A 27,646-nucleotide genomic window follows, 5' to 3' on the forward strand; every position below is an offset into this window, starting at 1 on the left:
GCACCACGCCGGCAGCACCCCAGCCTCGCCTCAGCATCTGGAGGCTGCCTGGGCAGCTGCATCAGCATTGGGATGCTCTGGTATCCGGTGCCCGAGCAGGAGGCATCCTGCAGCGGGGACAAAGCTGGAGCAGAGCAGTGCAGGCACAGTCGCATGGCATGGCATGGCATGGCAGGCCATGGCAGGCCACGGCACACCATAGCACAGCATGGCATGGACTGGCACGGCATGGCATGGCACAGCACAGCAGGCAGCGCTGCCCACCTGTCCCTGCACACCCGGGGCCAAGGGGACCCTACATCCGTCACTGCCTTACCTGGGCTGGCTTGGGGGGCTCCTCAGCGGTCTGGCTCAGGGGCCGCCCAGCCGCCGTTTATAACTGCGTTCAGCTGCACCCGGCGGGGGGACGTGGCCAGCGAGCGCCCTGGCCCTGCGCACATGGCCTCATTCCCATTAATTACCACCCATCGACATCCCCCTGCCCCTCGGCGGACCCCCGCGCCCTTGCCGCTGAGCACTGCTGGTCGATATGGGTCGATGGCCCTGCGCCGCCTGCTCCTGCCCCCGGTCACACTCCACCGTCATTAGCAGGGTCATCAATACCGGGGAGCCGGCCCCATCCCAGCGGGCTCTGCGCCACTGAGGGGCTGCGCATGACCCTGCCCAAGGACAAGCCCCGGCAGGGCTGTGCCCCATGTCCCCTCCTCCTGTGTCCCTGTCCCCTCACTTTGGGGAGCCCTTGGGACCCCGTGTCCACAGGAGCATTCCCTCCGTGAGGCAGCCAGAGGAGGCAACCGCCTGTCCCCCTGACCCGTCCCTCATGTGGAGGCACAGGTGGGTGAAAAAGGCAGGACCCCTGACCTGCTCTGGGGTGGCTGTTGGGACCTGGCTGGCGGCGTCCAGCCATGAGGGCACATGGGGTCTCGAGGTGCTGGGGGCATGCGTCTCCCCACACCATGTCAGTGATTTGCTGCAGCGGGACACGCCGACCTTGGGAACAGCACTGGGGGCTCTGTGGGGGCCCAAACTTTGAGGGACCAGTGTGGCAGGACACAGGGCAGCCAGAGCCCCGAGTGCCACAGGAGGATGGGGGCACAGACCCTGCCCTGCTGCCTGCCTGGACTGGCTGACCAGGGGCTCCAGCCCCATGGGGGTGGCAGCGGGGCAGCAGGGCCACATGGGAAGGGTGGCAGCAGGGATGGCAGGGACACACGTGGCGGCAGCACGGTGCCAGGAGCTGGGTGGGAACATGCATGCAGTGGTGGCTGATGTGATGCAACCCGACAGCCGAGCTAATGAAGGGCCGTGGGCAGGGGGTGCCGGCCTGGCGGCCCCCAGCCCTGTCAATAAGCAGACCCAGGACAGCACTGATGGGCCCTGGGGCTGGGAGACACCAAGGTCAGGCACAGGCAGCAGGGATGGGAGGCGGGAGACATGGCCCCGAGTCGGGGAGCCGACAGTGGTTCAGGGGTGCCCAGATGGTGAGTGGGGCCAGGGAGCATCGCACCCAGCCCAGCTGGCCTCCTCTCCTGCTGCTGCAGAGTTGTGCCGCACAGCCAGGAGCACCGTGCTACAGGAGACAGGAGCGTGTAGCCAACACCAGCATGGCATGGGCAGGACAGAGCCACAGAGCATGCAGGGCTAGTGGAGGCACGCTGGCCGTGCTGCCATCTCCTGGTGTGGCCATGGCCAGGACCGCATGTGCAGCATCTGGCACGTGTGGGTTTGTGGGCAACATTGCCAGATCCCAGCTGCAGGGATTGTGCTGGGCTGCATCTTCCCTCCACCTCTGCCCAGGGCTGTCCCATGTCCTTGCACGCAGCAGACACAGATCCTGTCTTGCTCAACATGTTTTATTCTTGGCCAGGAAGCTGGGCTATGCCCAGCCTATGCTGAGCCCACCAGGTCAGGCACTCACAGCCGTTTCATGTAGAAGGCTTTCCCAAGCTGGTGCAGCTCCTGCTCTTGCTGCTGGCACTCATCCTGGAGGAGCCAGTGCAGGGCGGCTCGGCGGACCTGCTGGGCACATGAGCTGGTGCTGAACGCCCCATCCCTGTGGCTTGCCAGCACTGAGAGACATCGTCCCCCAGGATGTGGTACTGGAACAGGATGAGGAGGGCACCCGACCCTGGCAGCACAGGGCTCGGTGCACCCGGCTGTGCCCAACCCATATGTGGCCTCACCATCGTCTGCTCCTGGACCGCAAGGCGCAGCTCCGACTCCATGCTTTGCTGCAGCGCCCTGCAGGCCGTGGCCCAGATCGTCTCCCAGCACTGCGGGTGTCCCCCAGCCACCTGCCCACAGCTGTGGGGACATGGGGTGGTCAGGACAGGGCACTGGGGGAACAGCAGCGCCTGCCGCCCTGCCCCAGCCCACCCACAGGGCCGAGCCCCAGCTCGCCCCATGCGAGGGCTCCCCCTCGCCTGCTGCCCCCCAGCACAGGAGGTTCAGACCCTGGAGCTCCCTTTGCTGGCTCTACCTCTCTAGCAGCCTTCCGCAGGCACTCCCCTTTGCCAGGACCTGCAACCAAAGCAACACGTTTGAGGGTCCACGGTTTAACCCGCACAAGGGGGATGTTGTCCCCAACTGCTCCCAGGAGCCCCAGAACAGCCACCTTCCCAGCCCCTGCCCCATCCCACCTTCTCCCACCAGAGCAAGGGGGTCGGGCTGCTTGCCACTGCCATGGCCAGTTCCGCAGGGACCCCACAACCACCCCCTGCACCAGCCATGTCGTTAACAGTATCCCCGTTACCATGGCAGCGGCACAGGGACAGAAACAGCCCCGGATCTGGCAGGGAAGGGCTCCCTGCCGTCAGAGGCCAACAGCATGCATCCTGCTTGGGGTTAACTGTCATTTTATTAAACAGCAATTAAAAAGAGTGCAGAGGCCTAGGCGAGGCGCAGGGGTCCCCATCCCACATGGTACACGCTGCGGTGACTAGTGAGCAGCGGGCACTGCCATTGGCCTGGCAGGACACAGACGTCAAGTTGGGGGTGCGAGTTTTTGCCCCCAGGGGCTTGGCAGCCGCTGGCACACGAGGCGCTGGTGAGAGTGGGAGGAAACACCCCCTTGGCAGGACAGACAGGACGTTCAAAGCTGGTATTTGTCTGCCCGAGACGTCCCCAAATGCCCAGTTGCAGGAGAAAGAATAGAAACTGCAGCCCAAAGAGGCACCTCAGCCACAGTGGCTAAGAACTGGCCACCAAACTATTTACACTCCATCCAGGCACCCTGGTGCATGGCCTGGGCACACAGGCAGGCTGGGCACACCTGGCTGAGAGCATCAGGCAGCGATGGTGCCACAGGGAGAAGAGCATTCACCCTTTGGAAAGAAAGACGAGCAGCTTCAGAGCCCAAGACCCACACAGGCAGGACGGACAAACACTATCAGCCCCTGCTGGCCATCACAGGGAAAGAGGATAGGTGGATGAGAGCGCTGGCTGGGATCCATGTCTTTTATAAATAAGCTAAAGCTGATCAGTTTATTCACAGGGCCAGGGCTCTGTTGCCGGATTCAAAGCCTCAAGCCTGAAGCGTGTCCCAGGCCTGCCGCCGAGAAGACTGCACAGGCCGATCTCCTACAGGTTCAGCAGACGGACGTGCTGCTTTGAAACAGGCTCCTGGCAAGGGCCAAGCTCCACCAGCCAAATGGGACGGAGCCTCCACTGAGCAACGATCTCCAACATCGTGCAAAAGGGAGACCCGAGAGCGCAGCTGCTTCCTCCCAACGCTGCCTGCATGGTGAACTGCGGCCAAAACCTGCCCAGGACACCAGCCGCACCCAGCAAGGGGCTCTGCTTGTGGCAGGTCCCTGGAGCAGTGCTCCCTGCACAGCTCACAGGGTGCTCTCCAGCGTGTTGTAGTTGTCCTTGAAGCTCTTCAGCTCCAGGAAGTGTTTGGCACGTTTGCTCTTCTGGTTGGAAGGCAGGTAGGTGACCTGGATGGTGGCGGGGTTGGAGACTTCAGGGGAGAGGGTGAGGTCCTTCGCTGCTGACTGGTGCTGCCACTGGCTGCTGCCTCCCCGGACCTTGGTCCTGCAGGGAGAGGAGAGGCACCATCACAGCTGCTGCCCTCCCCAGAGGAGCCGCTTGACCATTGCGTCCATCTGGCTGACATAAGGCAGATCTGCCCTCAGGATGACGGTGCTCACTGTGGTTTTGAAAACCAAGGCTGGCGCTTCTGTGGGTGCCAGGCCTGGAGCCCGCATAAGGTCCCTGGCTCAAAGCGGCCAGTGCAAGCAGGAACGTGGACTGTCACCAAGTAACAAACCCAGAAATGCTTTAACAGATGGGCTGCAAAGAGTAAGTAAACCTGGAAGGATGGACAGGCATAAACAGCCCATGTCTGAGGCTGGGTTTTGCCCCAAAACCCGTCTCTGTTCACACCTCCACTGTGGGCTGCTGGAGCCCAAGAAGCTACCACCACACCCCAGCTACACACCCAGGCAGTAACACTTACAAGTTTGCCAGCTCGTTCAGAGCATCCTGGTACTTCAGATATTCCGGTTTCCCAAAGGCCTGGACACAAACCGAAAAGACCGTGGATAACCCAGACGAGGTTACAGCGCGACCTCAGTCCAGCCGTCAGACTGGAGCGCAGCAACAGCCCCCTGCGCTGCTGCGGAGGCCAGGCAATGCAGCGCCAGCACTTACCCCAGTGCCGTAGCGGGCACTCTCATACCCATCCAGCAAGGTGTCAATCAAGGCTTTGCGGATGCCTTTGAATGAGGTGCTGGAATTCCGCAGTTCCAGCAGGTAGGCACAGAAGTTCTTCCCTATTAAAGACTTTGGGTACCGGCCCTCTGCATGAAATGGGATTTCTGGAAAATAAAAAGGTACAAAATAACCAGCTGAAGCGCAGGTAAAAATACTCGTGTTCACACACAGACAATGTCAGAAGTTGGTGGCTAATTAAACTTCCTACATCTGCTGCCTCCATTTGCTGACTGCTCCCAACATGTGAGTAAAGCCGACCCTCAGACTGCTAACCTTGGATGGGATACATGACTGCTATTCCCAAATGAGGACCTTGAGCCTTATCATGAGACTGCTGGCCAATGCGCCACACCCTTACTTCCTCCACACACAGTCTATCTCCACTCTACCCCTCCCACTCCTGCCCTGAGAGCCCTTACCAGATGTTCTGATCGCATCCAGCGCCTTCATCCTGTACAGGTAATTATAGCATCCTGGCAAAGAGAAAACCCAAACTGAAAGCTCTGCAAAACTTGGCAGCAGGACGGAGGTGGGGAAAGCAGATAGGAGCAGAGTGCAGAGACACCATCTCACATTGGCTCACCAAACACGACATTGCAATGGGACAGCCAACAAGAGAGGCCAGAGACACAACTTGGCCCCAGGGGAACGACCTGCTGTAGCAGGACAAGCACTGGACAGTGATTCCAGTGGCCTCCGACTGACATGCAGCAAGATAGGGTACCTTGTGTTTCCAGCTGCAGAAGCCTGCTGTCGTCCTCAGCTAACAGCCAGGGCTCGTACTTGATGTCTTGCACCCTCGACAGTCTAATGTCAATTTCTTCCTTTAAATCCTGCACAGCGGGGGAAAAAAAACCAAACTGTTTACAGAGCACTCACTTTGTTTGTGGGATCGCAAGCATGATAACAGTCAAGTCCTGGGGCCCCTCTGAAATAAACCTGCTCCCTCTCCAACCACCCATCACCACACTGAGGTGGCAGCTCCTGGAAACATCCGATTTTGAAGCAGACCCTGCCTGCCCCTCCAGGCACAGATGGGTCCATGGGCACAGGGGAGGGAGGGCACATCCCCATCGCAGGGTTGCGTGCACCCACCTTAGGCGCATGCTGTCCGACAGGCACGTGGGGGCCACGGCGGGACTTCATGGCGAAGCGCATGATCTGGCGTTTCACAAAGATGAACAGCAGCACGAAGACCTGGACCACAGCAAGGACGGGGGTCAAGCATGTTGAGCTGCACCCCAGGGGGTCTCACAGCCAGCCTGGGCTCAGCCCCACTGACACCCTATTCCCAGCTCTGCGGACACTCCAGGCCAAGCAACCACAGGGCCGCACAGACCCTCTCTAAACCGGCAAGCACAGGGATCCCTGTTCAGCCCATCAGGAGCCCCATGAACACCCGGGGCGGCCCCACAAATAGCCCAGCCTCTACAGAGGCTCCTACTCACGTCCTCTCCCTGCCCCACAGATGCCAGGACCCCACGGGCACTCCGGCCCAGCCCCGTGAAGGCCCCGAGTCCAGCTGGACGGCAGTTCCCCACCGACATGTCCCACTAGAGCTTTACGGACGCCTCGGGCCCGGCCTCACAGGGGCCCCACGGACACCCCAGGATCGGCCTCACAGGGGCCCCGGCCCCACGGGAGCCCCACAGACACCCCGGGCCCGGTTCCACAGGGGCCCGGGCCCCACGGACACGTCAGGCCCGTCCCTCCGGGCCGCCCCGCACCCGCCCGGCTCACCAGGCTGCCGTAGGCCATCACCAGCACCACGTTGACCCCGGAGAGCCAGTTGCTGCCGGACCCCGCCATCCCCTGCCCGGCCCGGGGGCGCACAACATGGCGGCCGCCGAAGCCGCTCCGCGCCCCCGCCACGTGACAGAGAGCGAAGGCACTCTCACGTGACGCAGCGCCTCGCGTCACGCGCGCGGGCTGCCAGGAGAGCGCCCCTGCCCACCCCCCGCGCTCGTCACGTGGGTGAAGCCGGGCTGGCCCTGCCCCCGCGCCCTCTTCACGTGATGGGGGCGGGCGCCGCTGGTAGTTGTCAGTGTGGTGAGACCCAGGTAAAGTTGGCTGCGCGGAGGCGGCGGCGGCTCCGGTAACTGCGCGCGGCCCCTTTAAATCCCGTGTCCCCCCCCTCCCCTACCGCGCGCCCCTCGGCCCTCCCGGCCCCGCTACCGCTCTCCCGGTCCCATCGCGCCGCTCTGGGGGTGGCCGCCGCACCCCGCCGCCGGGCCCCGCGCGGCCTAGTGGGCCGGGCCGCAGCCGGGGACTGGCGTAGCGCGCGGCCGCAGGTGAGGGCGGGCGGACGGAGCTGGAGGCTGGCGGAGGAGGAGGAGGGAGAGGAATGGCGGCCGCGGCCATGAGGGCGGAAGCGGCCCGCGCTCGCCCGCCTCCCGGGTGCGGGCCCGGCCTGGCGCCGCGCCGCCGTGGGGGCTCCCGCCCGGCGCCGCGGGTGCTCTCCGCCCCGCTCCGGTTCCCTCCGGCTGTTCGCCCCCATTGTGTGCCGTGGGTTGGGCCGCCGGGCCTGCTGGGCCGCTGGACCGGGCGGTTCCGGCCCTGGCGTGTTCCCGGGGCCCGCCCGGCCCCGCCGCTGCCGGCGGTAACAATGGGGGCCGCACTGCCCCGCTACCGCCGTGCTCTCGGGGCTGTTCGCGTGTGACTGGGCCCGCCTCCGGCACCTTTTCTTCGGCGGCACCTTTTCTTCGGCAGCGCCTTGGGGGCCGTTGCCGGCGGCAGCCCCTCGGTGAGGGGCGGGCCTCCGCCGCCCGCCTGAAGCTCCTGGGCGATGCTGGTTCGGCGGCCCTGGAGCAGCCCCGGCCCGTGAGCGTGTGGCCCGCTCGAGGTGCCGTGCACGGCGTTTGCCTCCATGCCGGTTTGGGGTGCTCTTCCCGATAAAGCGCTGCACATTGATGCCTAACTGGGGCCTCTGATAGTGTATGCGGGGGCATCGCCCCAAAATCTCGTACTCTGCGCGCACGGGAGTTATTCGGTTTGCAGCCGCGATGGGTTCACCCCAGAGGAAAACTCATAACGCTGATAAACCAGCCCCCCCACGTCGTGCTCCTTCGGGTGCTTGTTCCGCCCCACGTTGCAGGAAAACCTTTCCAAATGCTTTGCCCTCTGTGGTCCTTTCATTTGGAGCTTCGGAGTCTTTTGCATGTGTTAATTAAGCTGTGTTGGAGGGGGATGGAAATGCCAATTTTCTGTATTGACGGACAAGGGAAACTGAGGCTGGAATGTGCCGGGACTTGCCCAGCATCAGCCAGCAGGTCTGGCATAGCTGGGGATAGTGGATGTGACCTACAGATCCTTGTTCTAAAACTGTAACTTACCTGAAATTTTTAATAAAATGAACAGTTTGTTATGTTTTTGTATCACCTCTTTTTCTGGAGACTTCGCATTTCGTGTATCTGAGGTTTTCTCCTTTCTAGGTATGGAAGGCGAGTAGCAGTGTAGCCTGAAAAGAAAAGGGTAAATGCAGAGTGTATCACATTTACTTGCAGCTTCTTTGAAGAAAAGATGTTGTAAAGTGTAGCTGTGAAGCTGTTTCTTTTCTCTAAATCTTGTATGAATGCATTGCTTTCCTGTTGTTCTGAAATGTAAGCGCTGGTCCGGTTTAATGCTGTTTCTCTGGTGTGGATCAGCCACCAATTTGCTTTGGCTGGAGATGCCCTTTTTTATTGCATCCCTCATGGTGAATATATATGGGTTTGCTCTTTAAAAAAAACCAAACACATAAAACGCTTTTGATGAAGATTGTTTTGAACTGGTAAACTCATATTATCATCACTTCTGTGCGGGGCCAGTTCAAGTGTCGGGATAACCAAGATTTGCAGTTAAATGTTGCCCGTGAGCTGTACTGAAGTTACACGACTGAGGAGTAAATTAGCAGCAGCCAAGTCATCTTCCCTCAATGTAGCACGTGGGGTGTTGCATGGGGACACCCGCTTACCCAATGGTCTCAGCAGGGTCAGGGCCTGACTGATATTTCTATGATAGATGTTTTTCTTGTGGGTTTTTTGCATGTTAAAGAAAAAATAATCATGATTTAATCGTGGCAGAAATGCAGCTGGGCAGAGCGGAGCGTGGCAGCTGTTGAACAATGCCCAGCCACTGCACAAAGGTTTGGGGCAGCAGACTGCTGGAACTGTATCCTATTGAAATTGCAGATTAAGTTACTGCAAACGCGCAGGATTGCTTCCCTCTGGGCCTGCAGTTCTGCTGCCAAATTGGTTTAATGTGACAACTTGTTTGTGCGTGAAACACTTAGAACTGGAAGAGACGTAGTGGTGGAGAGCGAAAATAAATACTGTGGGGAAGAAGCCTGCATGGAGCATGGGAGGGATGGCTACGTAGCCCAGGAGGCTTTGTCTGCTCTGCCTTGGGTGAAGCCCAGGCTTGGTGCTCTCCCTTAAGTCTGCTCAGTGTCACACGCAACTTTGGGGGTCCTGGTGACCAGACAGGTAGCTTGGGATTGTTTCCTGATAAGAAACCTTGGCACTGTATATCTGGAAAACTGTGGTTTTAAGTTGCCGCGAGGCATGGGTAGCCCCGAAGGGCAAACTTGTGAGGTTTTGTGGGAAGCTGCGGGAGCAATTGCACTTGAAAACTTGCCTACAAAGGAAGGCTAGATGCTGATGGGAGCAGGAGTGGTGGCATGTGCACTGAGCCACGGTGTGGAGGTGACATTAGGGTCTCCATGCTCTTGGGGAAAGATCTCCCACTCCAGCTGAGCACTCTGCTTGCGGACTTGAACAAGATACTCCCCAGTTGTTACCAGGCTGTTTGCTAACACTGCTTCTGAGCTTTCCCTGCTTTGCACGCCAGGTCTTGCTCTGTGCTGCCACGTTGGTGTTCACAAGCAACGTTTCAGATCATGTCCTGCAGGTCGGATTTTCTTGCTCGGGTTTCCTCCCTGCTCTTACGTTCTGTATGCGGCTCCTTCCCCTGTCCCAACCATCTGCCTGCAGCACCGGCACCTGGAGCAGACCCTGCTGCTTTGGAGGAGGGTGTTGCAGTCTTGTTAATGAAACAAAAAAATGTGAAGTTTGCAATTATTGAGATTTCAGGGGCTTGGAAGTAGCAAGTCTGCCAAGTGCCATGGGATATGTCTGGCATCCCTTGTGCCTGGGAGACGATAGACAGGGTAAAACTCCTCAGTGCTGATCGTATTCTAACCGTCTGGGTTGGACTCTTCCCCTGAAGACAAGTGTGAGGTTATAAAACTCCAATTCCTTTGAACATTCCATGGGCTGAGCTCTTGCTGGGTTTTGCTTTAAGAAGTTACCTAACAACGTTACTGGCTGTTATTCCTTGTTGACATCTAGTTCACTTTTTTGGTAGTTTTTTAATCCAGAATACTCAGTTCAAGAAAACTTAATGTTTCCAGGTCTGGGGAATAATTGAAGCAAGCAAAAAATGGGCAGTTATACAAGGGCGGTATTTTTTTACAACAATACCCATAAACCTGTAGTACCACTTATTAGTGGAGCATTTTTGCTTCCCCTGCCCTGCTTTGAAGGCAAGAAGGGAGAAGGCGAAGTAGCTGATGTGTCTGAGGCTCTGAGATGTTCTGTTCTCCAAATGAAGTTTCTTGAGAGCTTTTTTCAAGCATTCCTTGTTCCAGTTGATCACTGTAGCCTCTTACAGCCCTGGTCATGGCAGATCCTTGCCTGCTCACACACTTGTGTTTTAGCAGCAAGTTGTTAAACCCTTTACCCAAAGTACTTCTGCTCCTGTGTCCTGATTGCTCCCACCTGGATGCAGGTGATGTTTCATTTGGAGCATTCTGCTGTGGTAGTGGTGGAGAAACCTCAAGAAGTACAAGTCTTGGGAGCATGTGGAAATGGTAGACCGGCCTGCCATGGCTTTGGGGGAAGCAGTGGGGAGGGTGGGGGCCTGCAACGGCTTTGCTGGCTGCCTTGCCCATGCAATTGTTCAGTCTTGTCGCTGCCTTTTGTTTTTGGTTTCTAACAGTCTGTTCTCTCTTCTCCCCTGACCCACCACAGAGTTCTACCTTGTAAATACTGTTATTTGTATATACTGTAAATGATGACATCGGTGGGCACTAACCGAGCCCGGGGGAACTGGGAGCAGACACAGACACAGAGCCAGACACAGCACAAGCAGCGGCCGCAGGTAAGGGCAGCGTCCATGGAAACCAGTTAGCTTGGAGGTGGAGACCTGGCACTCCTGCCTGGCCCAGCGCTAACAGCTGGGCTTGGCCTAACGAACTTCCTGAGTGCTGCAGGGTGCTGCTCACAGAGCCAGGTTAATTGGGCGGCCACTGATGGTGGGGTTTCAGCATCGGTGTCTCCAAGCAGTAGCCGGGGCTGAGATTTGGTTTTACTTCCATCTAACCATTCCCCGTTCACTTTAATGAATGCAAGTGGCTGAGAAGCCACCTGCAGTGGGTTCTGGTGTTCTAGTGGTGGCAAGGTCTGCCTCAAAGTGGACATAGTTTAGGTGATTGTCGCTCACCTGGTGCCGTGAGGCCATCCAGCAATATGTCCCTTTCTTCCGGACTCCCCTCACTTGCTCCTCTTCTATCTGACTTTCTCTCTGAAGCTTTCCTCTTTCTGACCCTTGTTTGCGCCTCCTCTTCATCATATTGATTCATTTCCAGAGATCTCAGGGAAGCGGTATGGCCTTTGGAGGAAGGTTTGTTGGAAATGCGCCACTCTAACTGCATGCTCTCTCTACATTCAATTTCTTTAGGCTACTGCGGAACAGATTCGACTTGCACAGATGATTTCGGACCACAACGACGCTGACTTTGAGGAGAAGGTGAAACAAGTGAGTACAGAAAGTGAGGGTGAACCCTGACAGGAAGACAAGATTGATGTTGAGAGTACCCTGACTGCTGGGTGGGGTGGGGGGAGGGATGTGGCCGTCTGCTCCCTGAATTTCCTTGGACTGGCTTGTTCCCCAGAACGCAGGGAACAGCGTTATCCTGAGAAAAGGAGGTTAAAGGTTGGGTTGTGATGAAACAACAGTAACTCAGAAATTCCCAGCCTCAGTTACTTCTGGTTGAGGAGTCATAATTAAGCTGAGAAGGCTGGGGAGACTCCCAAACCCTGATACTTCTTTGTAGGATTTCTGGTTTGGGATTCAACTTGCTTGCCTCCTAAGAGATCCATAGAGATTTTGGTGCCTTCTTGGTTTGGAACATGCTGACCATGGTGTTGTCTTCTCTATAGCTGATTGACATCACAGGCAAGAACCAGGATGAGTGTGTGATTGCTCTGCATGACTGCAATGGAGATGTTAACAGAGCCATCAACGTGCTGCTGGAGGGCAATCCGGACACGGTAGGATTGGGTCCTGTAACTCTGGTGAGGCCTAGTTCAGTGTAACTGCATATTTGGAGACAAGACATACAGTAATGTCTAGCTAACGAGAGCCAAAATGACTGACTAGTTCCACAAGTAGCATATAGTCTGTGATTGTGTCCTGGCTTCTTAACATTGCTCTCTGTAAGCTTGCACAGAATGCGAGCATGGCCAGCAGGCCCAAAGGAATAGAGGGGAAAGTGCAATAAATCATTTAGTTCTTATTCCTTTGAATTCCAAGCACTCTGACGACAGTACAGTGGCATCTGTATAAGCTTTCACACTGCTGTGAGTGTAAAGTACCTTATCTTTTCCCACAAGGGCTGAGTGACCTGTGTTGAAAGGCAGGTATGTGTCAGCTGTGGTTTCTTTCTGTTAGAGCAATGCAGTGTTTCTGGCCCTATATACTCGCTTCTCAGCGATGCGCTGACTGGCTTTTGTGCCGCTGCCCGTGTCACATTTTTGAGGGTCTATTTGCTGTTTGTTTTCTGTGGACTTAGGCTCAACTCCTGTCACTTGAGCAGGTGCCTGTCTCAGGCAAGCCGAAATCAGCTCTGAGAACAAGTGAGCACTTGCTTAGGTGGACCTTCCACCTCGTGTGTGGGATGTCATTCATTTTGTGACAGACAGCAGGGACGCAAGTTCTGTACAGCCCAGTAAAAAGCCTACAAATATCAGATCCTTCCAAACTGCCACTGACCAAATATCTTCCCAGCACCCTGGTCTGGCTGAAGCTGACTCAGCTCTTTGTAGAGTTGAGGCTCCAAATGTCACTTCAGAATATTATGTATTAGCTCATTTTTTTTCTCATTATTAGCCCTGAGCATAGATGGATGAACTGGACACCTCAGACTATATTCTGTGTAACGTAGCTGCTCCCCAGTGTCAGGTGCTTTGCTAGCTTTGGCACCAGCCAAATTCAGTACAACGCACATAAGCGTTCTTCCTTGCCATTAGAGAGCCCTTTCCATTGACAACTGAACAAAATAGCTGTTGGAAAATCCTTTTAGAAAGGGGGATGATAGGAATGTGCGTTGCTGAGGCAAAGCTCCGCTGTGACTGTATTTGCCTCCACATCCCTTGTAACTGGTGGCTTCTAGTTAAACGACAAACCCCTGTAATCACAATTGCATTTCCTAGATAAACACATTGCTCATGAAAATAGCATCCAGGATAGTGTGCAGCAAACTGCGTTATGTAGCAGTACCTCCTTTATTTGAGCAGCTGAAACGCCCAGCAATGTGAGACACACAGGGCAAGGCACGGCTACTGTGGAAGATTTGTAGAGGCAGAAACAGAGTTGGCAGAGCAAAGCCCTCGAGTGCCTGCCACTTCTCCAGCCTGCAGTGCCACGGGGGGCCTGTGAGCTGGTACCTGCATCACTGAGCACAGGCAGCATCTGCACTGTAATTGGTCAAAGGTCTTGGAGCTGCTTCTGGCCTGGATTCAGCTTGTGCAGCAATCCTGTAAAGGGGATTTTCTGATAAGAAATAGACTTGCTAATTGCTCAGGTACTCCCATGCTGATGAAGACAGCTCACCTGCTGAGCTAGTTACTCATAATGTACTGTATTTCAAACAGTAAAGGAGCTGGCATGATCTTAGCATTGGGTTAGACTTGGCTTAAAATTACAGTATTCAAAGCAAATGTTTTCCTAAATTTCCTTCTGAGCCAGATACCTATGGAGAGAGACTTCAGAAGCCTTGGGTTTGAAGGCAGTTTGTGCCTCTGTTTTTTTTGTCACTGTCCCTGCATGTTGCCATCTGAAACCAGCTGTTTACTTGTCTGCCAGTTATGTTTTCAGGTGTTTGTCAATGACTTGAGACTATTTTTAATTGTTTGAACAGTGTGCAGCATCAGAGTATGAAACCACTACAGACTGTCATAAAGTACACCAATGCAGGCCGACAGCAATAAGCTAGAGGCGTGCTTAAGTTTTTAGTTGAGCTTGGGATGACTTGAACTTGCCTGTTGGATAAATTCTGTGTTACTCTTCTCCTTATGAGTTGCTATTTAGGGAAGAGGTTTTGTTAAATCACTGCATCTGAGAGAGTAACTTACCCCAAAATCTTGACTGCAGACACTTTGGAACATTTACCTGGGTTATTCTGAGAGCTCCTCAAAACAGTGACCTATATGAAATGGGAGGGGTTTTTTTCCCCCTAAACGGGGTAAATTTATCCACGCTTTGAACTTGAGTAAGTATTATGCCCGCTCTACTTAAGAGGTTTAGTAGATCTTTGCAGAAATAGAATAAATCATCTCCTGTTACCTCAAACTGCATGCCAGTCAGCTGTAAGAAGGCTTTCCTTGAAGGAAGAAGCTGTACTGTGTGTAGGCTGATAGACTCTTCTAAAAAAAAAAAAATTGGGCTGGAAACCATTTTTCTGGAGACCGTTGCTATATTCTCTGTAGCATGTTTCAATATGTGTGTATTTGCATCTTGCATCGATCAAATTATGATTAACTTTTTTCCCTTCTGCAAAACTTCAGCATTCCTGGGAAATGGTTGGGAAGAAGAAGGGTGTCTCAGGACAGAAGGAGAGTGGACAGGCAGAACCCAGTGAAGAAAGCAAAGAAAACCGGGAGAGGGATCGGGATTTCAGCAGACGACGTGGCGGGCCACCGAGGCGGGGGCGAGGTGCCAGCCGTGGAAGAGAGTGTATGGACCTGCCCTTTAATAACACCCATAACTGTCATGGTGCATGCTGAGGCACTTTGTGCTGCATAAAAGCTGTCAGTAAAGCTTCTTGGGCAGACCCATCTTTGAGAAAAAACATCCTTGCATGTGTGGCGATCTGATGCTCCCCTGTCTAAGGTGGTTCCTTGGGTGATACCCTCAATACCATCAGCTTAAATAAAAGGAAGCTATGGGAGTGTTTGATGGTGTGGTCTCCCACACAGCCACTGTGCTTTAGTGTTTGAGGTCTGGTCTTGTATCTTCCCTAAAGCAGGATGAATCTTGAAATTGTCTTTGCATTGTTCTGTCTTTCAGTTCGGGGCCAGGAGAATGGACTAGATGGTGGTAAGAGTGGAGGATCTTCTGGAAGAGGCACAGAAAGAGGGAGGCGGGGACGTGGCCGAGGCCGAGGTACACATGGGGTTTGAGGTCAGAGGGGGTGGGAGGAGAAAAATTACATCACTGTATCTATCTCCTCCATGAGGTTTGAAAGCCTCTTTTGTGGGAGGAATTGCCAAACTGAAAATTAAGCACTTGATTTTTCTGTTCTTATGCTTACACTTAGTGCCTACATGTTGCTTCCCCATCTTAAGCGTGCTAGAAACAGTATCTCATTCTTACATCCCATCCATGAAGTTGGAAAAAAATAGGGCTTTAGAAGTGGGAAGTTGAAACTAAGGTGACTATTTGGCAGGTGGGCCAATTGCTTGTTAGCAACAGAATGCGGATCCTCCTTGTTCTTGCACATGGGTCTCTGAGCACCATTGCTGTGCAAATGCTTGGCTTGGTTTTTAAATACTCAGTGGCAGAAATTCATTTTTCCACAAAATTTGTGCTGCTTGGGAATTGTTGCTGAGGGCATACACTGCAGAAATCAGAACCTGGCGTCTGGTACTTATGGTTTGTGCCAGCTGGAGACCTCATCTGAGCCTGGAATCGTGCATTGTTGATTATACTGCCAGCCAGCTGAGGTCATTCCCATACATATAAAGACGCTGCTGGAAGTCCCATCAACTCAGGAAGATCCTCACCACTTTCATATTCTGGGCATCAGAACTCCATATGTTGTTCAAATGTTTCTTTTCCTGGTGATGCAGAGCCAAGAGAGATGCTCAGCAGTGCATGTGTGTATATTTTATAGGTGGCTCTGGAAGGCGAGGGGGAAGATTTTCTGCCCAAGGCATGGGGTAAGTTTCACTGGTGCAAACCACTGCAAAAATAAAAGTCTTTGTGCACGAATAGTACTGTTTGTGTCATTTTTGTTCTGATTTTCCTTTTTTTGTTAATAAAGCCAAAACTGCATCATGCTAAGTTAAATCTGGAATGGCTGGTGTCGCTCAGGCATACCTCTGCTGAGAACTGTCTTTTGAGACTCTTTGAGATGTGTTATGGTCTGAATAAAACCAGTTGCTTTGAAAATGCTTAGGGAGAGGGAGTAAAAATTTCCATCCTTATATTTCTTACAGAACTTTCAACCCAGCTGACTATGCTGAGCCAGCCGGCACGGATGAGAACTACGGGAATAGCAACAACAACACATGGAACAACACTGGCAGTTTTGAGCCGGATGATGGCACAAGTAAGTGGTCTTCATGCGCATTTGCTGTTTTCTGTTTAGAGGGTAAGTAGATTTTGTGTCCATCCAGTTGCACCGAGGAGGTTCTGGGTAGGTTTTTGGCTCAGGGATGGAGGAATGGGTTGTTGGCTCAGAGATGGTTTTCAGTGACCCTGTTTCTTTGCACCTGGAGGTGCCTTTGCATCAGTTAGGGTGACCACATTGGAAACTGGGAGCTGGGTGATTGTTCTGGTCTGAGCTTGTGCGTGCTGTTGCCCAACAGAGGCACGGGAACAGTTGCCTCCACTTGTTTTCCAGTAGAAACCATGCTGCCTCTTTGGAAGAGTCTTTTTTTATAAACTGTAGCATGTTAAACACATTCAAGTTCTCTCAATATTTGATGCATCCTCCAGAGAATATCACTTGCAGTTCAGATGTCTTGCTCTTGGTATGGGGAGCATTCTGTCTTTCATGGTCATCTTGCTCAAACTGCTGTAGAATGAGACCTTATTACAGAAAGCTCACTGAAAAGAAGTCTTCATTGCTTCCTTGTTGAAGCAAAGCAAACGTTTCTTCACTGGGCAGTTCGTGAATACTGATCTGCCCTTGCGTGTTCTCTTGCATTGGAAAAATGGTACTTTTTTTTTTGTTTCAAGTATGCACACTATTGTAAGACACAAGTGAACTCAGATTTTGCAGTGTGATAACTGGACAGAGTCACAAGGGACAATCCTTAATCGTAAGTAGTCTATTTGTGTGGGTTTTTTAAGAGTGGTTGTGGGGCGTTTTTTTGTGGAGCAATCTTGCACCACTGTGAAGTCAAACCATTTTTCCCTGATTTTTGAGCACTCAAGTAAATACCGCATCTTGGTTTTAAGAAGCATTCACAACAGTATTAATGTTGCTTTAGGCCACTTCCATATTTCTTGTATTTGCTGAAAAACTGATAGCTTTGGTAAGAGAAAGATAAAGTACTGTAAACTGTGATACCTTTTCCTATGCGTTGTTAGTGCAGGAGTTATTTGGTTGGTTTGTGTTCTGGTGTGTTTTTGTTTGGGGGTTTTCTGTTTGTTTTTTGTTTTTTCTAGAAAACAGCTGTTTTGAAGGGGGAAAAATAAGCATGGCTTTGTAAAACACTAGCAGATTGATCATCTTGCTGACCAAGAAATGGAGTTTTAAATACTGGAGAGAGTAGTGTAGGCATGTGTTGAGGGCAGTGGGTACACTTGTCTCTGGAGGAAAAAGGGATGGGAGTGGATGAGCTCTGTGTGCTGGAAGCTTAACTGCCTAGTCTGAACAGGCTTGTGTGTTTGGGTTTGGTTTTTTTCTTCTGTGTTGGTGTTTTGTGGAATTGTGGAACAAAGTGGTTTAGAGTGGTTGGGAGGAATTAAAGATTTTTCTGATGGAACAACTCAAATCTGCTCTAGTACTACAACACAGCTGTAAAGTTTATCACGCAACTATGCTGTTCACCTGTTTCATGTGTGGTCGTTTTGTTTCCATTTTAGTAGCTGCAGGTGTCTCTTTAACAATATCCACAGGTACAATGTGACTGGTGTACATGGGGGCAGTGAAACTTGCCTTCACTTCTTTAAATCAAAATTTCACTGGTTGTCTTTCTTTTCTTTTTTTTTTTGTTTTGTTTTTTTTGTTTCAGGACTTGATTTCATTGGGGGTGAGGGGTCAAATTATCCCCGAAAATTTGACACTGCTCCTGGTACGAAACATCCAGGTGCATTAACTACCCCGGATACCTTTACTTTATAGCTTTTTTAAAAAAAAAACCCAACTGAAATATCTGTGGATATGTCATTCTTCTCTCTCTTAATTTGTTAATTTTAATGAATATTTTACACTTGTTCTGACTGTGCTTTTACTAATGCTGACACCTTGAATGTAAATTGGGAGAGGTTAACCCAAATTCTTGTGGATTATGTAAATTTTAACTTCAGCCACTGCTTCTCAGCACCCAGAGCAGCTCTGTGTCCACAGCACTGATGACAGAGTCTCCCATCCAAGGGCAGGAACTGCGAGGCAGCTTAGTTGTATTCTGCTTGTCTCACATCCAGAAAGCTGTGACTTGCTGTTGTCCCTGTGCCATTTCCCTGGTGTGGCAGTTCAGTTCTGCAGCGATTACTTCACTGGCCTCCCAGCTATGTTTCTGCTTAGGGTCAAAACACTGCTGCAAGGGGAATTAGTCTTGCTGAAATATCTCAGTGCTTTGCCTCTGCTTACAGTTACCTCTTGATGCGCTTGATGGCTGCTTTGGCATGCGCTTGATGGCTGCTTTGGCATGCGCTTGATGGCTGCTTTGGCATGCGCTTGATGGCTGCTTTGGCATGCGCTTGATGGCTGCTTTGGCATGCGCTTGCTGCCTGGCTGCTCTTCTTCACCTGAGCAGACCTGCCCTGCAGTTGAAGATGACGGTGGATTTTGAGATGACCGGGGTGCTTGATGGCAAAGCTGCTCAGTGCCTGGCCACTTTATTTCCTGCTCTTACACCTTTATGCCTTATGAAGCCAAGAGACACCCATGAGATGATCCAGTTTGTCTTATATCTACTGAATCCCACTGCTGTCCCTAACGATGCCAAAATTGTGTTTGACTAATGTCTTCATCTAACCTGAGGTCTGGAAGTTGAGGCTAAGGGCCCTTCTGGAGGAGCTTGCCACTTTGGTCTTGAAGGTTAGGACAGGAGGAGGAGCGTTGAGGCTGTAGAGTCTCTTTTGCAGGGGCCCAGAAGCAGACATACTTGGAGTGCTTCTGTTGCTTTGGAGCATCTCCTGGTTCTCATCTCTGGGTTAATCTTTAACTCTCGCAGGCAGCACAAGGCCGTCTGCTCCAGTGCTGCCATTGTGTTTTTGCCACACTTTGGCTTTGTTTGGATTAACATTCCTTTGAGTTGCAGGCTGGGGGGATTTGGGTCTGTCACCCTTCCAGGCTGGTGCATGGAACATGTATCCAGTCATTGAGATAGTGGCAGACTACCTGATGAGCTGTGGGAGGAGCAAGCTGGTTGCTCATCTCCCAGTTTAAAATTAAAAGATAGTGTATTGGGGAGGTAAAAAAAAAAATAATCTTGAAGACACAATGGGATTTTTTTCTTCAGCACATTCATATTTGCAAATGCCTATTGACTTTTATTTTTTTTCACCTTTTCCTGGTTTGAGGAGCTAAAGACCAGTGGCTCTTTGAAGGGCTTTCTTAAAGGAGAGAGGAGGGATTGCCATTCAGAAGACAACACTTCTGAAATGGTGATAGAAGTCTCAGGGCATTACTTGCTCTCCATCAAGCTCTTCCAAAGGAAAGAGCTGCAATGCAATACACTCGTTTTCTTTTAAAAAAACTAAACACACTGTGCTGGTTAGGAAGCTTTCTGGAGCATTTTTGGCAAATGCCTGGCTGTACATTATAGGTCTTTGGTTTTCCATTTGTCCCTTCATGTGTAAGGAGCACAAAGCCATGCTGAATAGGTGTCCATTACTCAAGAAGTAGACTTGCCAGGAAAGCCCCATCAATGGCTGCTCTTCATCTGCAGGATTTCCTTCTGCTTTTTGTGCTGCTTTGCTTTTCTTCTCATTTCCCCCAAGTGAGCAAGACTAAGAGAGCCCTGTGCAGTGCTCCTACGTGCACAAACTCTTTTTGGGGCAACTCACCTGGCTTCTTGCTCTCCCCTGCCAACTGCCCAACTCGCCCAAGCACCTCCAGCTCCCACTTCATATCTTGAGTAAGGGTTGAGCTGGTAGAATCTTTATGATCTATGAAAATCTGGAAAGGAACCTTCCTGCTACTGCTGTGAGGGCACCAAAAAATCTAAGGAATGATGGAATCTGGGTTTTTAAACCCCAGTTGTGTTTTGCATTGAATGTGTTGAACTCCTCCTGATGCTTCTGCCTGGGGAGGAAGGGGTAGTGTGCCTTGAGACTCCTGGTACTCGGGGAAGCTATGTTGTTTTAGTATCTGTATTTCTAACATGAATATTAAAAAAAACCAATAATAATAATCCAGGAAGGCTTCTTGAATTGGCTCAGCTTGTCAAGCAAAACAAAACACCCAACAAAATAACAATGAAAAAAGAATAATTAATGGATGATATACTTATTTCATGCACTAATTCCCCCACTTCTAGACAAGCAGTTGTTTAGATATTTTGGCCTGATAATTGAATTGTGTATGGGAATATCTGCTCTCTTCTTCCCCTCAAAACCTCAGCGAGCCTGATTGTGTCCTGCAGAAGAATCCACAATGTTCTCATTCCCTATGTGCTGTGGTTTTATGCTGTAAAAGGCTTTCAGCTTATAAAAGGGCTGATGCCAACTTGTTCCGTCCTTGTAAATGTCTCCAAGGTTAACTCTGGCTATGTCGGGTTTTGTTCACCTGGTTTGCATGGGCTGAAAACAAGCTGTACAAAACAGAGCTGCTTTTATGTTCTGAGGTTTTGGGGATGTAAAAAGCTCCTGCTTTCCCCCCACACCAAATTTTAAGTTGTCTAATGAATTCAGAAGTCACCACATAATATTCAAAGTACTGATGCTAAACTGTGATGGACGGAACAAGTTGAAGATGTGGCCAGCCAAAACTTCTTTTTCCAGTAATTTTGCTCTCATACAAATTGTTCTGTGCTGGATTGCGGCTGAAATCTTGTGCTTTTCTCCCTGATGTTTTAAGCTACTCACTTTGAGCATATCTCCGAAATTGGTCACAGAAAATGCAGGAATTGCTTAGTCCCTTAAATTTTCCTTTCTGATTCCCATTTGCCTATGCACAGGGGGTCCTGGTGCAGTGAGGTTTCACCATTTGGTGAGGGCAGGGGGTGCTGTGAGAGGAAGACAAACCATATGAATGGTTCAGTTGTCCCTGGGTTTTATAGAAACTTATGGTTTAACTGGGTGGTGAGGTCCTGCACAAGAGCTGGTGGGAAGCCCCCAAAGGAGATGCTCTGTCCAAGCTGCTGGGGTAACACTAACTGCTCATGGGTGCAGAAACTTGCAGCTACTGCAATACAAGGGGAAATGAGGAAAGTAGCACAAGGAGGCTGGGGATGATGCCAGGGCTTCCTTGCCAAGCTCAGCTTCCCTGTTTGGTGTTGGGGGGTGTGCATTGCCATAGTTGCCAGCCCAGTGGTCCCTCTCTTTCAGCCTATCCTGCCCAAGCAAGGCTGAGGTGATCCCATCATGGTACCTTGCCCATGAATCGTGGGTTGGGGTCAACTGCTTTAACTTGTCTGATTGGCAAATAGAAATCCTCTTGGCTGCTTGCAAAGCTCCCCAGTGCTTCCCTGGCTCTTGAAGGTAGAGCTTTGATGCACACTTAACTTCTCTACCTGTTGTTATCTTGTAGGTGCATGGAGGGCTGCAACAGAAGAATGGGGCACAGAGGACTGGAATGAAGATGTAGGTACTCGCCAAACACCTCTCCTCCATGTGTCTGCTGGCAGGCTGCTGTCCTGTTTGTACACACACAGCTATGAGAGGATCGCAAAACCCATCCTCTGCAAACTATGGGCATAGCCCAAGCCAGGCTCCCAATTCTAGGAGCTATGATGAATAAGTAAACATTGCTGTTTCTAAAGGACATGTGTAGTAGAGCTTGTCATAGAAGCCCAAGACAGGAAGGGATCTCCCAGGGCATCGAGTCTGGTCCTCTCATTTCCTGCAACTGCATGATTTAATCTTTCCATAAACTGGCCTGACTCCACACAAGATTCTTGCTCTGCTTCTCTGGTGGAATGGCGGTTTGGGAAGGTTTGCCTTTGATCCACGCCACGTGCCACGGAGGAGGCAGTAGTGGTTTCATATATGAGTCACGTGCCTCTGCTGGTCCTTGTGATTTGGATTGAACAGAAACTCTTGGCTTTACCTTCTGACTTGCTCTTTGGCACGTCTTGTGGCTTTTTGTTCTCTGCCTGGTGTGTCCTTCAGGGGAGAATGGATGCTGTTATCCCCTGCTTTTAATGCCTGTGTATCAGTTTCTTCTGAAACAGGCTTCAGTCCCTCTCTGAATCAAGGGAGAACTTCTGTTCTTGCAAATGGGAGCAGGGCTGGGCTTTTGTAGTGTCATTGTTAGTTTTGCATGCTCATTTTTGCTAAGCCTACAGAATGGGCATGAAGGGAAAGCTTCTGCGTTCCAGGCACTGTCTGAAGGAAGCACTCCTGCTGTGTTTGGAGATGCAAGCAGCTTCTCTATCTGTTCAGTCAGGTCTCTGCTTGAAGAGAGCCTTTGATAGCCCTTCTTGCCTTCAGTGCATGTGATATGCTCCCAGGGGTTCCTGTTTCTGGTTTTAAATTCTTGCAGTTTAGTTGCTGGCAGCTCCTTAGTCTGGAATAAAAGCTGTTCACATTCAGATATGTTCTGGGCTAAATCACAGGTGGTCATTAAACCTCCCCTTCATTCATTTTTGAGCAATGTTATTTTCCCTTCCATAGTTGAAGTAGGTCTGTTGGTCTCTGGTCAGGTCATCCAGGTAAAGCTAGGATCATTGGAAGCTTAACTATGTGTCTCAAGCTTTTTTCTCTGACTTCTCTAGCAATGCTTGCATGTACCTGTGCAGTGGGTTTTGCAGATCAGTGCTGCATACCATCAATTCAGAGCACCTGTCTTAAGACCCTAGCAGCCCTAGTGGATTTGTGGACTATGGGAGATTGTAGAAGGATTTGGGTTTTTTTTTTCCACTGGTAGGTGAGGTGATTTGTGCACTTGCCTGAGAACAAACAAATGAACTAGAAGCGGATTCTGATGGGAGCCAAATGTTAGAGGAGTTTAAGTCTAAACACTTGAATTTCTTGAATCTTTCTGTGGCTGTTTGTCTCAAATGTTTGTGTGCTTTACTTGGAGTACTGAGGGGTTGTTCTCACTTTTGGATTATTTTTCCCTTTTTTTTTATCTTTCAGCTGTCTGAGACAAAGATCTTCACCGCCTCCAACGTGTCTTCAGTGCCTCTGCCTGCCGAGAATGTGACAATCACAGCTGGACAGAGGTGAGAGCCCATGGCAATGCTGTTTACGTGGGAAAAGTGGTACACAAGTCCCAGAGCAATTTGCCATCTCGGACTAAATCTTGCCAGCTAGCTAAAATGCAGCAGCTCTGAATAAGATGAGATGGATTTAAATGGAAAAGTTGAGTTAGGAGTTTCCGGTCCTCATCCTGGATTAGAGTTTTCCTAGGCTCTGCTGCTGGTTCTTCAGATTTGGGGGCATTTTTCTGTGTTAAATTAATGGAAAACATGCTTTAAAATAGAAGGCCATGCAGGATCTTGCTTGGTCTGTGTCCTTTTGAAGTTGGTACTGGCAGTTGTGAGTTAATGTTCTGCAGATTCATGCAATTTATAAAGTAAAAGCTATAAATTGTGAGGCTGGAGGTAGAATACCACTGGAAATGAGGGGTATGACAGACCTCATGTTAACTTCAGTGGGTTATCTTCTTTCTTTATCCAGAATTGATCTTGCAGTCCTGCTAGGAAAGACGCCCTCTTCTATGGAGAATGAGTCAACAAACCTGGAGTCATCGCAGGCTCCTTCTCTGGCCCAGCCACTGGTGTTCAGCAATTCCAAGCAAAGTGCTATATCCCAGCCTGCCTCTGGTAACTCCTTCTCTCACCACAGCATGGTAAGGAAATACCAGTCTCTGCCAGCGTGCGGGTTTTAGCAGGTGTTGGTTTCCCTGACATTCTCTGTCTGCATTTGGGCAATATGGGAAATACAGTTCTGACACCTGCTTGCTTCTTGTGGGTGGCAAAGTCCTCTGCTTGGATGATTTGCCAGTCTGCTCTAAATCTAAAGGCATGAAGTCCATTGCTTAATTAGAAATAACTGGGATAATTCTTCCCCTGTTGCCCCTGTCAGACTTGCAACACTTGCTTCTTTCTTGCTCAGAGGAAAGGAAAAACTTGCAGTCCGGGGCTTGCATATTCAACCATTTGAGAAGTGGAACTGGTTGGGAGTTTGGTGTGGGATGAAATGCTGGCATTTACTGATACGTGAAGGAAGGAGGCACTGAATCTGAATCAGGGATGTGCACAGACCTGGGCAGATGCTTCTTTGTGGAACTTCAGTAAAAGAAATAAAAATTGTGCATTTAATGATGAGATAGTTCAGGAAGGATTTCAAAACCACCTTAACTGTAAAGCCAAGTTCTGGTGGTTGTCTTTTTTTAATGCAACTGAATGAATGTGAACAATTTAGTACATTTTTAAAGATCCTATCTATTAACTTCTTTTGTAAGCCTCCATGACACTGTAAAATGTCATGGGTTGGGCAACAGATAAGTGTACCTGCACTAACATGTGAGGCTGTGAGAGAAGTATGAGCTCTCCTTGCCAGCAGTGTCTCTGTGCATCTGGAGCTCAAGAGTGTTAAGCTGAGGCACCCAGTGAGAAGCAGCAGGGTACAGTGCATTCAGGCTTATGTTAAGAGATGCATCTGTCCTCTGAGCCAAGTTCCAAGCCAAGGGAGATGTTGACTTTGTTATTTCATTGCTGAAATTGCAGGTGAGCATGCTGGGGAAAGGGTTTGGAGATGTTGGGGAGGCCAAAGGCAGCAGTACCACAGGTTCTCAGTTCCTGGAGCAGTTCAAGACAGCCCAGGCTCTGGCTCAGCTGGCTGCTCAGCACACCCAGCCTGGTGGGAGCACCACTGCCTCTTCTTGGGACATGGGATCCACTACGCAGACCTCGTCTCTTGTGCAGTATGGTAAGGAAAAGCAGCATGGCTCCCCAAAGGGAAGCGCGTTCTCCCAGAACTGCAGAAATCCGCCACAAGCAGCGGTGTGAGGGATTCAGTGCAGGGCCAGGTCACAAGTTGTGCTGGAGCAATTAATCGTGTGGGCAAGTTTGTGAGAGTAAAATGTAATAGTGCATGTGAGTCTTCCCTTGTTCCTTTTATACTTAAAGCTGTTGAATCCATCTGCCTCCTGGTCATTCCAGTCAGCTTCAGGGCCAGGGATCTGGCGTTCCCAAGACCCTTACAGTGTGCAGAACTACTTCCTGGTGTAAAGCCGTGTAACAGAGAAGGGGTCTGAAAGTGGGCACCTCTGGAAAATAGTTCCCGAATACCAACATTTGTCAGTCTTATCGCGCTGCTGACCTGATGTTATGTTTTAAAGGAATGCGATTCTGGTGACTGTTAAATACCAAGTAGTAACTCTACCTCTGGGCTGGCATGAGGGAATAAACAGTGATTAAGAGAGGCTTCTGCTTTTCAGATGAGATGCTGAGCCCTGCTGTGGTTGAGTATTAGTGCCATTTTTTTCAGCTTGTGTGTTTTATTTCTTGCTATAGGGAAATGGCTCTGGTTCAAATCTAAGTGGAAGAAAAATCGAGCCCTGTCCTAGCAACAGTCAGTGTTGGCAGCTCCTGATCTTTTCAGACAAGGAGCCACAGAGGAGAGTCAGAGAGAATAGGATTTGTTTTTTAATAAGCTGTGGTAAGGCTTAGGCGAAGGAGGAGGGTGGTGCAGTTGTGCAAAGACGTGAGGGTGGGCAGCCCTGAGCAGCGGTGTTGCTTGGAGGATACTCAGTACTTGCAGGGGAAAGAGCAGGCAATGAAATGCAGCAATGTTGGCAGAGAGGGGGAAGGAAGCAGCATCAGGCCTGTGTAGGACTCTGACATGCAGTGCCTCCACACAAGGGACTCTGAAGTCCAGCCTTCCTTGGAGGATGGAGGACTTCTGCAAGCTTGCTTTGTCCTGTAGAGGTGGTGGAAGGAGCTGAGGGCAGAAGGGCTTAAAAGGCTCGGTGTTGATGGTGGTGAGAGTGCAAGGCTGGGGGTGGAGATGCTGGGGTTCTCTGCTCTCTGATTTTAATGGGAGGAGGAGTCGTAGTGTGAAATTATTTTATTTTTCTTGATGCTTAGAAGTGTCAGAACTTGTTTTAGTTTTAAGGAAACAAATCCTGCTAATTCAACTCTGTCTCTCCTGGTAGATCTCAAGAACCCAACAGACTCTTCTGTTCATAGTCCCTTCACCAAGCGTCAGGCCTTCACATCGACTTCAACCATGATAGAAGTGTTCATGCAGGAGAAACAACCTGTGGTGACTGCCTCCACAACCGTGCCGGCACCCCCTTCCTCACCGCTGCCCAGCAAAACCAATCCTGTTCCCCAGATGTCCCCAGGGTCCTCAGACAACCAGTCCTCTAGTCCCCAGCCAGCACAGCAGAAGCTGAAGCAGCAAAAGAAAAAAGCATCGTTAACATCAAAGGTGCGGATCGATGGTGGGGAAGGAGGCATTGTATTGTGTTAGAGCTGCAGAAGAATCCATTTGGGCTGGTGAGGGAAGGGCTGGGCTTGGCCTTCCTGCTCTTAACATTGGGTGTTTGTGGGGGTGACAGAAACGCTTGCCTGCCTGGGTTGAACAGTGTAATTCAGAGGATGGAAGCCTGTAACTACCGTCACGTGCTGGGAAATGTGGATACTAAAGTCATTTTCTGTGCTGATCCCAGGGAGTGGTTGACCCTTTCTGTTGTTCCTCCCTTGCAGATTCCTGCGCTTGCAGTGGAAATGCCTGGCTCAGCAGATATCTCAGGGCTAAACCTGCAGTTTGGGGCATTACAGTTTGGTTCGGAGCCTGTTCTTGCGGAGTACGAATCGACGCCCACAACAAGCACCGCCGTTAGCCAATCTCAAAGCAGCCTGTACACCAGCACGGCTAGGTGAGGACCAGGTGTGAGGAAGGGAACAGTTAATCCAAGCAGGTAGCTTTGGAAGGTAGCTGGTCCTGTAGACTTTAGTTATCCTGCATACTAGTAGACCCTTTCTGACTGTGCCATGGTCACAAAGGGGGGACAACGTATGCAACAGCAAAGTGTAAGTTGCCAGCAGACTCATTCAGGCAGCTCTATGACTGACTGGGCCTGTGGTACTTATACAGAAAGCATATGTTTCCTGCTGCTGTTTAAACTGTTGCTGGAAACACAGGAGGGGAATCCCCAGTGCAACTGCCTCTTGTCCTTGGTGAACAGATTCTGTGTGCTTTGTCCTGCTTTTTGCCTGGCAAACTGGGATGCGGTAGAGTAGGTGTATCTATGTCATGATGCCTTGCCAAAGTGAAGTGTTTCTGTCTTCTGTCGGGCTGACCCTTAGTATCTGGCCAGTCCCTTGAGTGCTGGGACCTGAGCAGTGGCAGCTCATGAAATGTCACCTGGAACACAGCAGTATGTTAGACAAGGCTGCAGCTAGGTGCCAGCATCCTCCTGTGGTTGGGCTAGCACTTGTCTGGGTATGTTTCTCTGCTTGGTTTGCTTGGCTGCTTTGTGTGGTGCCTTTATGCTGATGCTTGGGGCTCTTTATTTTGAAGATTTGAAATGAAGAGCGTACAGTCTGGGTCAGCAGCGTAGAGCAGGGCTGTTTTGGAGGAAAATGTAAACTTTTTT

At 51.0% G+C, this 27,646-nt stretch overlaps 2 protein-coding genes across 24 annotated transcripts in view; one reads left to right on the forward strand and one right to left on the reverse strand.

Annotated features, from left to right (window-relative positions):
• Positions 1-1,838: 1,838 nt before the first annotated feature.
• LTAP1 (lipid transport auxiliary protein 1) lies at positions 1,839-6,621 on the reverse strand. 6 transcript variants are annotated; one of them, XR_012652274.1, is made up of 9 exons: positions 6,457-6,621; positions 5,812-5,913; positions 5,441-5,549; positions 5,136-5,189; positions 4,654-4,820; positions 4,460-4,518; positions 2,480-2,520; positions 2,184-2,304; positions 1,839-2,016 (listed from the first exon to the last, which is right to left on the reverse strand). XR_012652274.1 is itself a non-coding variant. In XM_075040991.1 (8 exons), the coding sequence occupies exons 1-7, from the start codon at positions 6,523-6,525 to the stop codon at positions 2,484-2,486; spliced, it is 597 nt and encodes a 198-aa protein (XP_074897092.1). In that variant the 5' UTR covers positions 6,526-6,621; the 3' UTR covers positions 1,845-2,304; positions 2,480-2,483. The 6 variants fall into 6 exon arrangements, 4 of the variants coding, with proteins under 4 accessions (XP_074897092.1, XP_074897091.1, XP_074897090.1 ...); XR_012652273.1 differs by having other exon boundaries at positions 2,184-2,520; XM_075040991.1 differs by having other exon boundaries at positions 1,845-2,304.
• Positions 6,622-6,709: 88 nt separating this feature from the next.
• Positions 6,710-27,646, forward strand: part of UBAP2L (ubiquitin associated protein 2 like) — a 31,027-nt gene continuing 10,090 nt past the window's right edge. For 4 of the 18 annotated variants that reach the window (XM_075040983.1, XM_075040970.1, XM_075040973.1 and 1 more), the window contains exons 1-15: positions 6,720-6,776; positions 10,725-10,854; positions 11,434-11,511; positions 11,916-12,050; positions 14,541-14,709; positions 15,043-15,138; positions 15,869-15,914; positions 16,194-16,306; positions 17,940-18,014; positions 21,623-21,675; positions 23,173-23,258; positions 23,716-23,887; positions 24,768-24,969; positions 26,198-26,475; positions 26,754-26,926. In XM_075040983.1, coding sequence (XP_074897084.1) covers positions 10,765-10,854; positions 11,434-11,511; positions 11,916-12,050; positions 14,541-14,709; positions 15,043-15,138; positions 15,869-15,914; positions 16,194-16,306; positions 17,940-18,014; positions 21,623-21,675; positions 23,173-23,258; positions 23,716-23,887; positions 24,768-24,969; positions 26,198-26,475; positions 26,754-26,926 — 1,766 coding nt within the window. In that variant the 5' untranslated portion in view covers positions 6,720-6,776; positions 10,725-10,764. Of the gene's footprint in view, positions 6,812-10,724; positions 10,855-11,433; positions 11,512-11,915; positions 12,051-14,540; positions 14,710-15,042; positions 15,139-15,868; positions 15,915-16,193; positions 16,307-17,939; positions 18,015-21,622; positions 21,676-23,172; positions 23,259-23,715; positions 23,888-24,767; positions 24,970-26,197; positions 26,476-26,753; positions 26,927-27,646 lie in introns of all 18 variants that reach the window. The other 14 variants (XM_075040974.1, XM_075040979.1, XM_075040975.1 and 11 more) reach the window with 10 other exon arrangements.

Source organism: Buteo buteo, chromosome 11 (assembly GCF_964188355.1).
Source record: "Buteo buteo chromosome 11, bButBut1.hap1.1, whole genome shotgun sequence".
NCBI lineage: Eukaryota > Metazoa > Chordata > Aves > Accipitriformes > Accipitridae > Buteo > Buteo buteo.

Coding starts and splice junctions, on each gene's coding strand:
- LTAP1 (XM_075040989.1), bottom strand. CDS start 6,525: ATGGCGGGGTCCGGCAGCAACTGGCTCTCCGGGGTCAACGTGGTGCTG. Junction 4,519..4,653: donor GTGCCCGCTACGGCACTGGG/GTAAGTGCTGGC, acceptor GTTTGTGTCCAG/GCCTTTGGGAAACCGGAATA. Junction 4,036..4,459: donor CTGAACGAGCTGGCAAACTT/GTAAGTGTTACT, acceptor CTCTCCCTGCAG/GACCAAGGTCCGGGGAGGCA.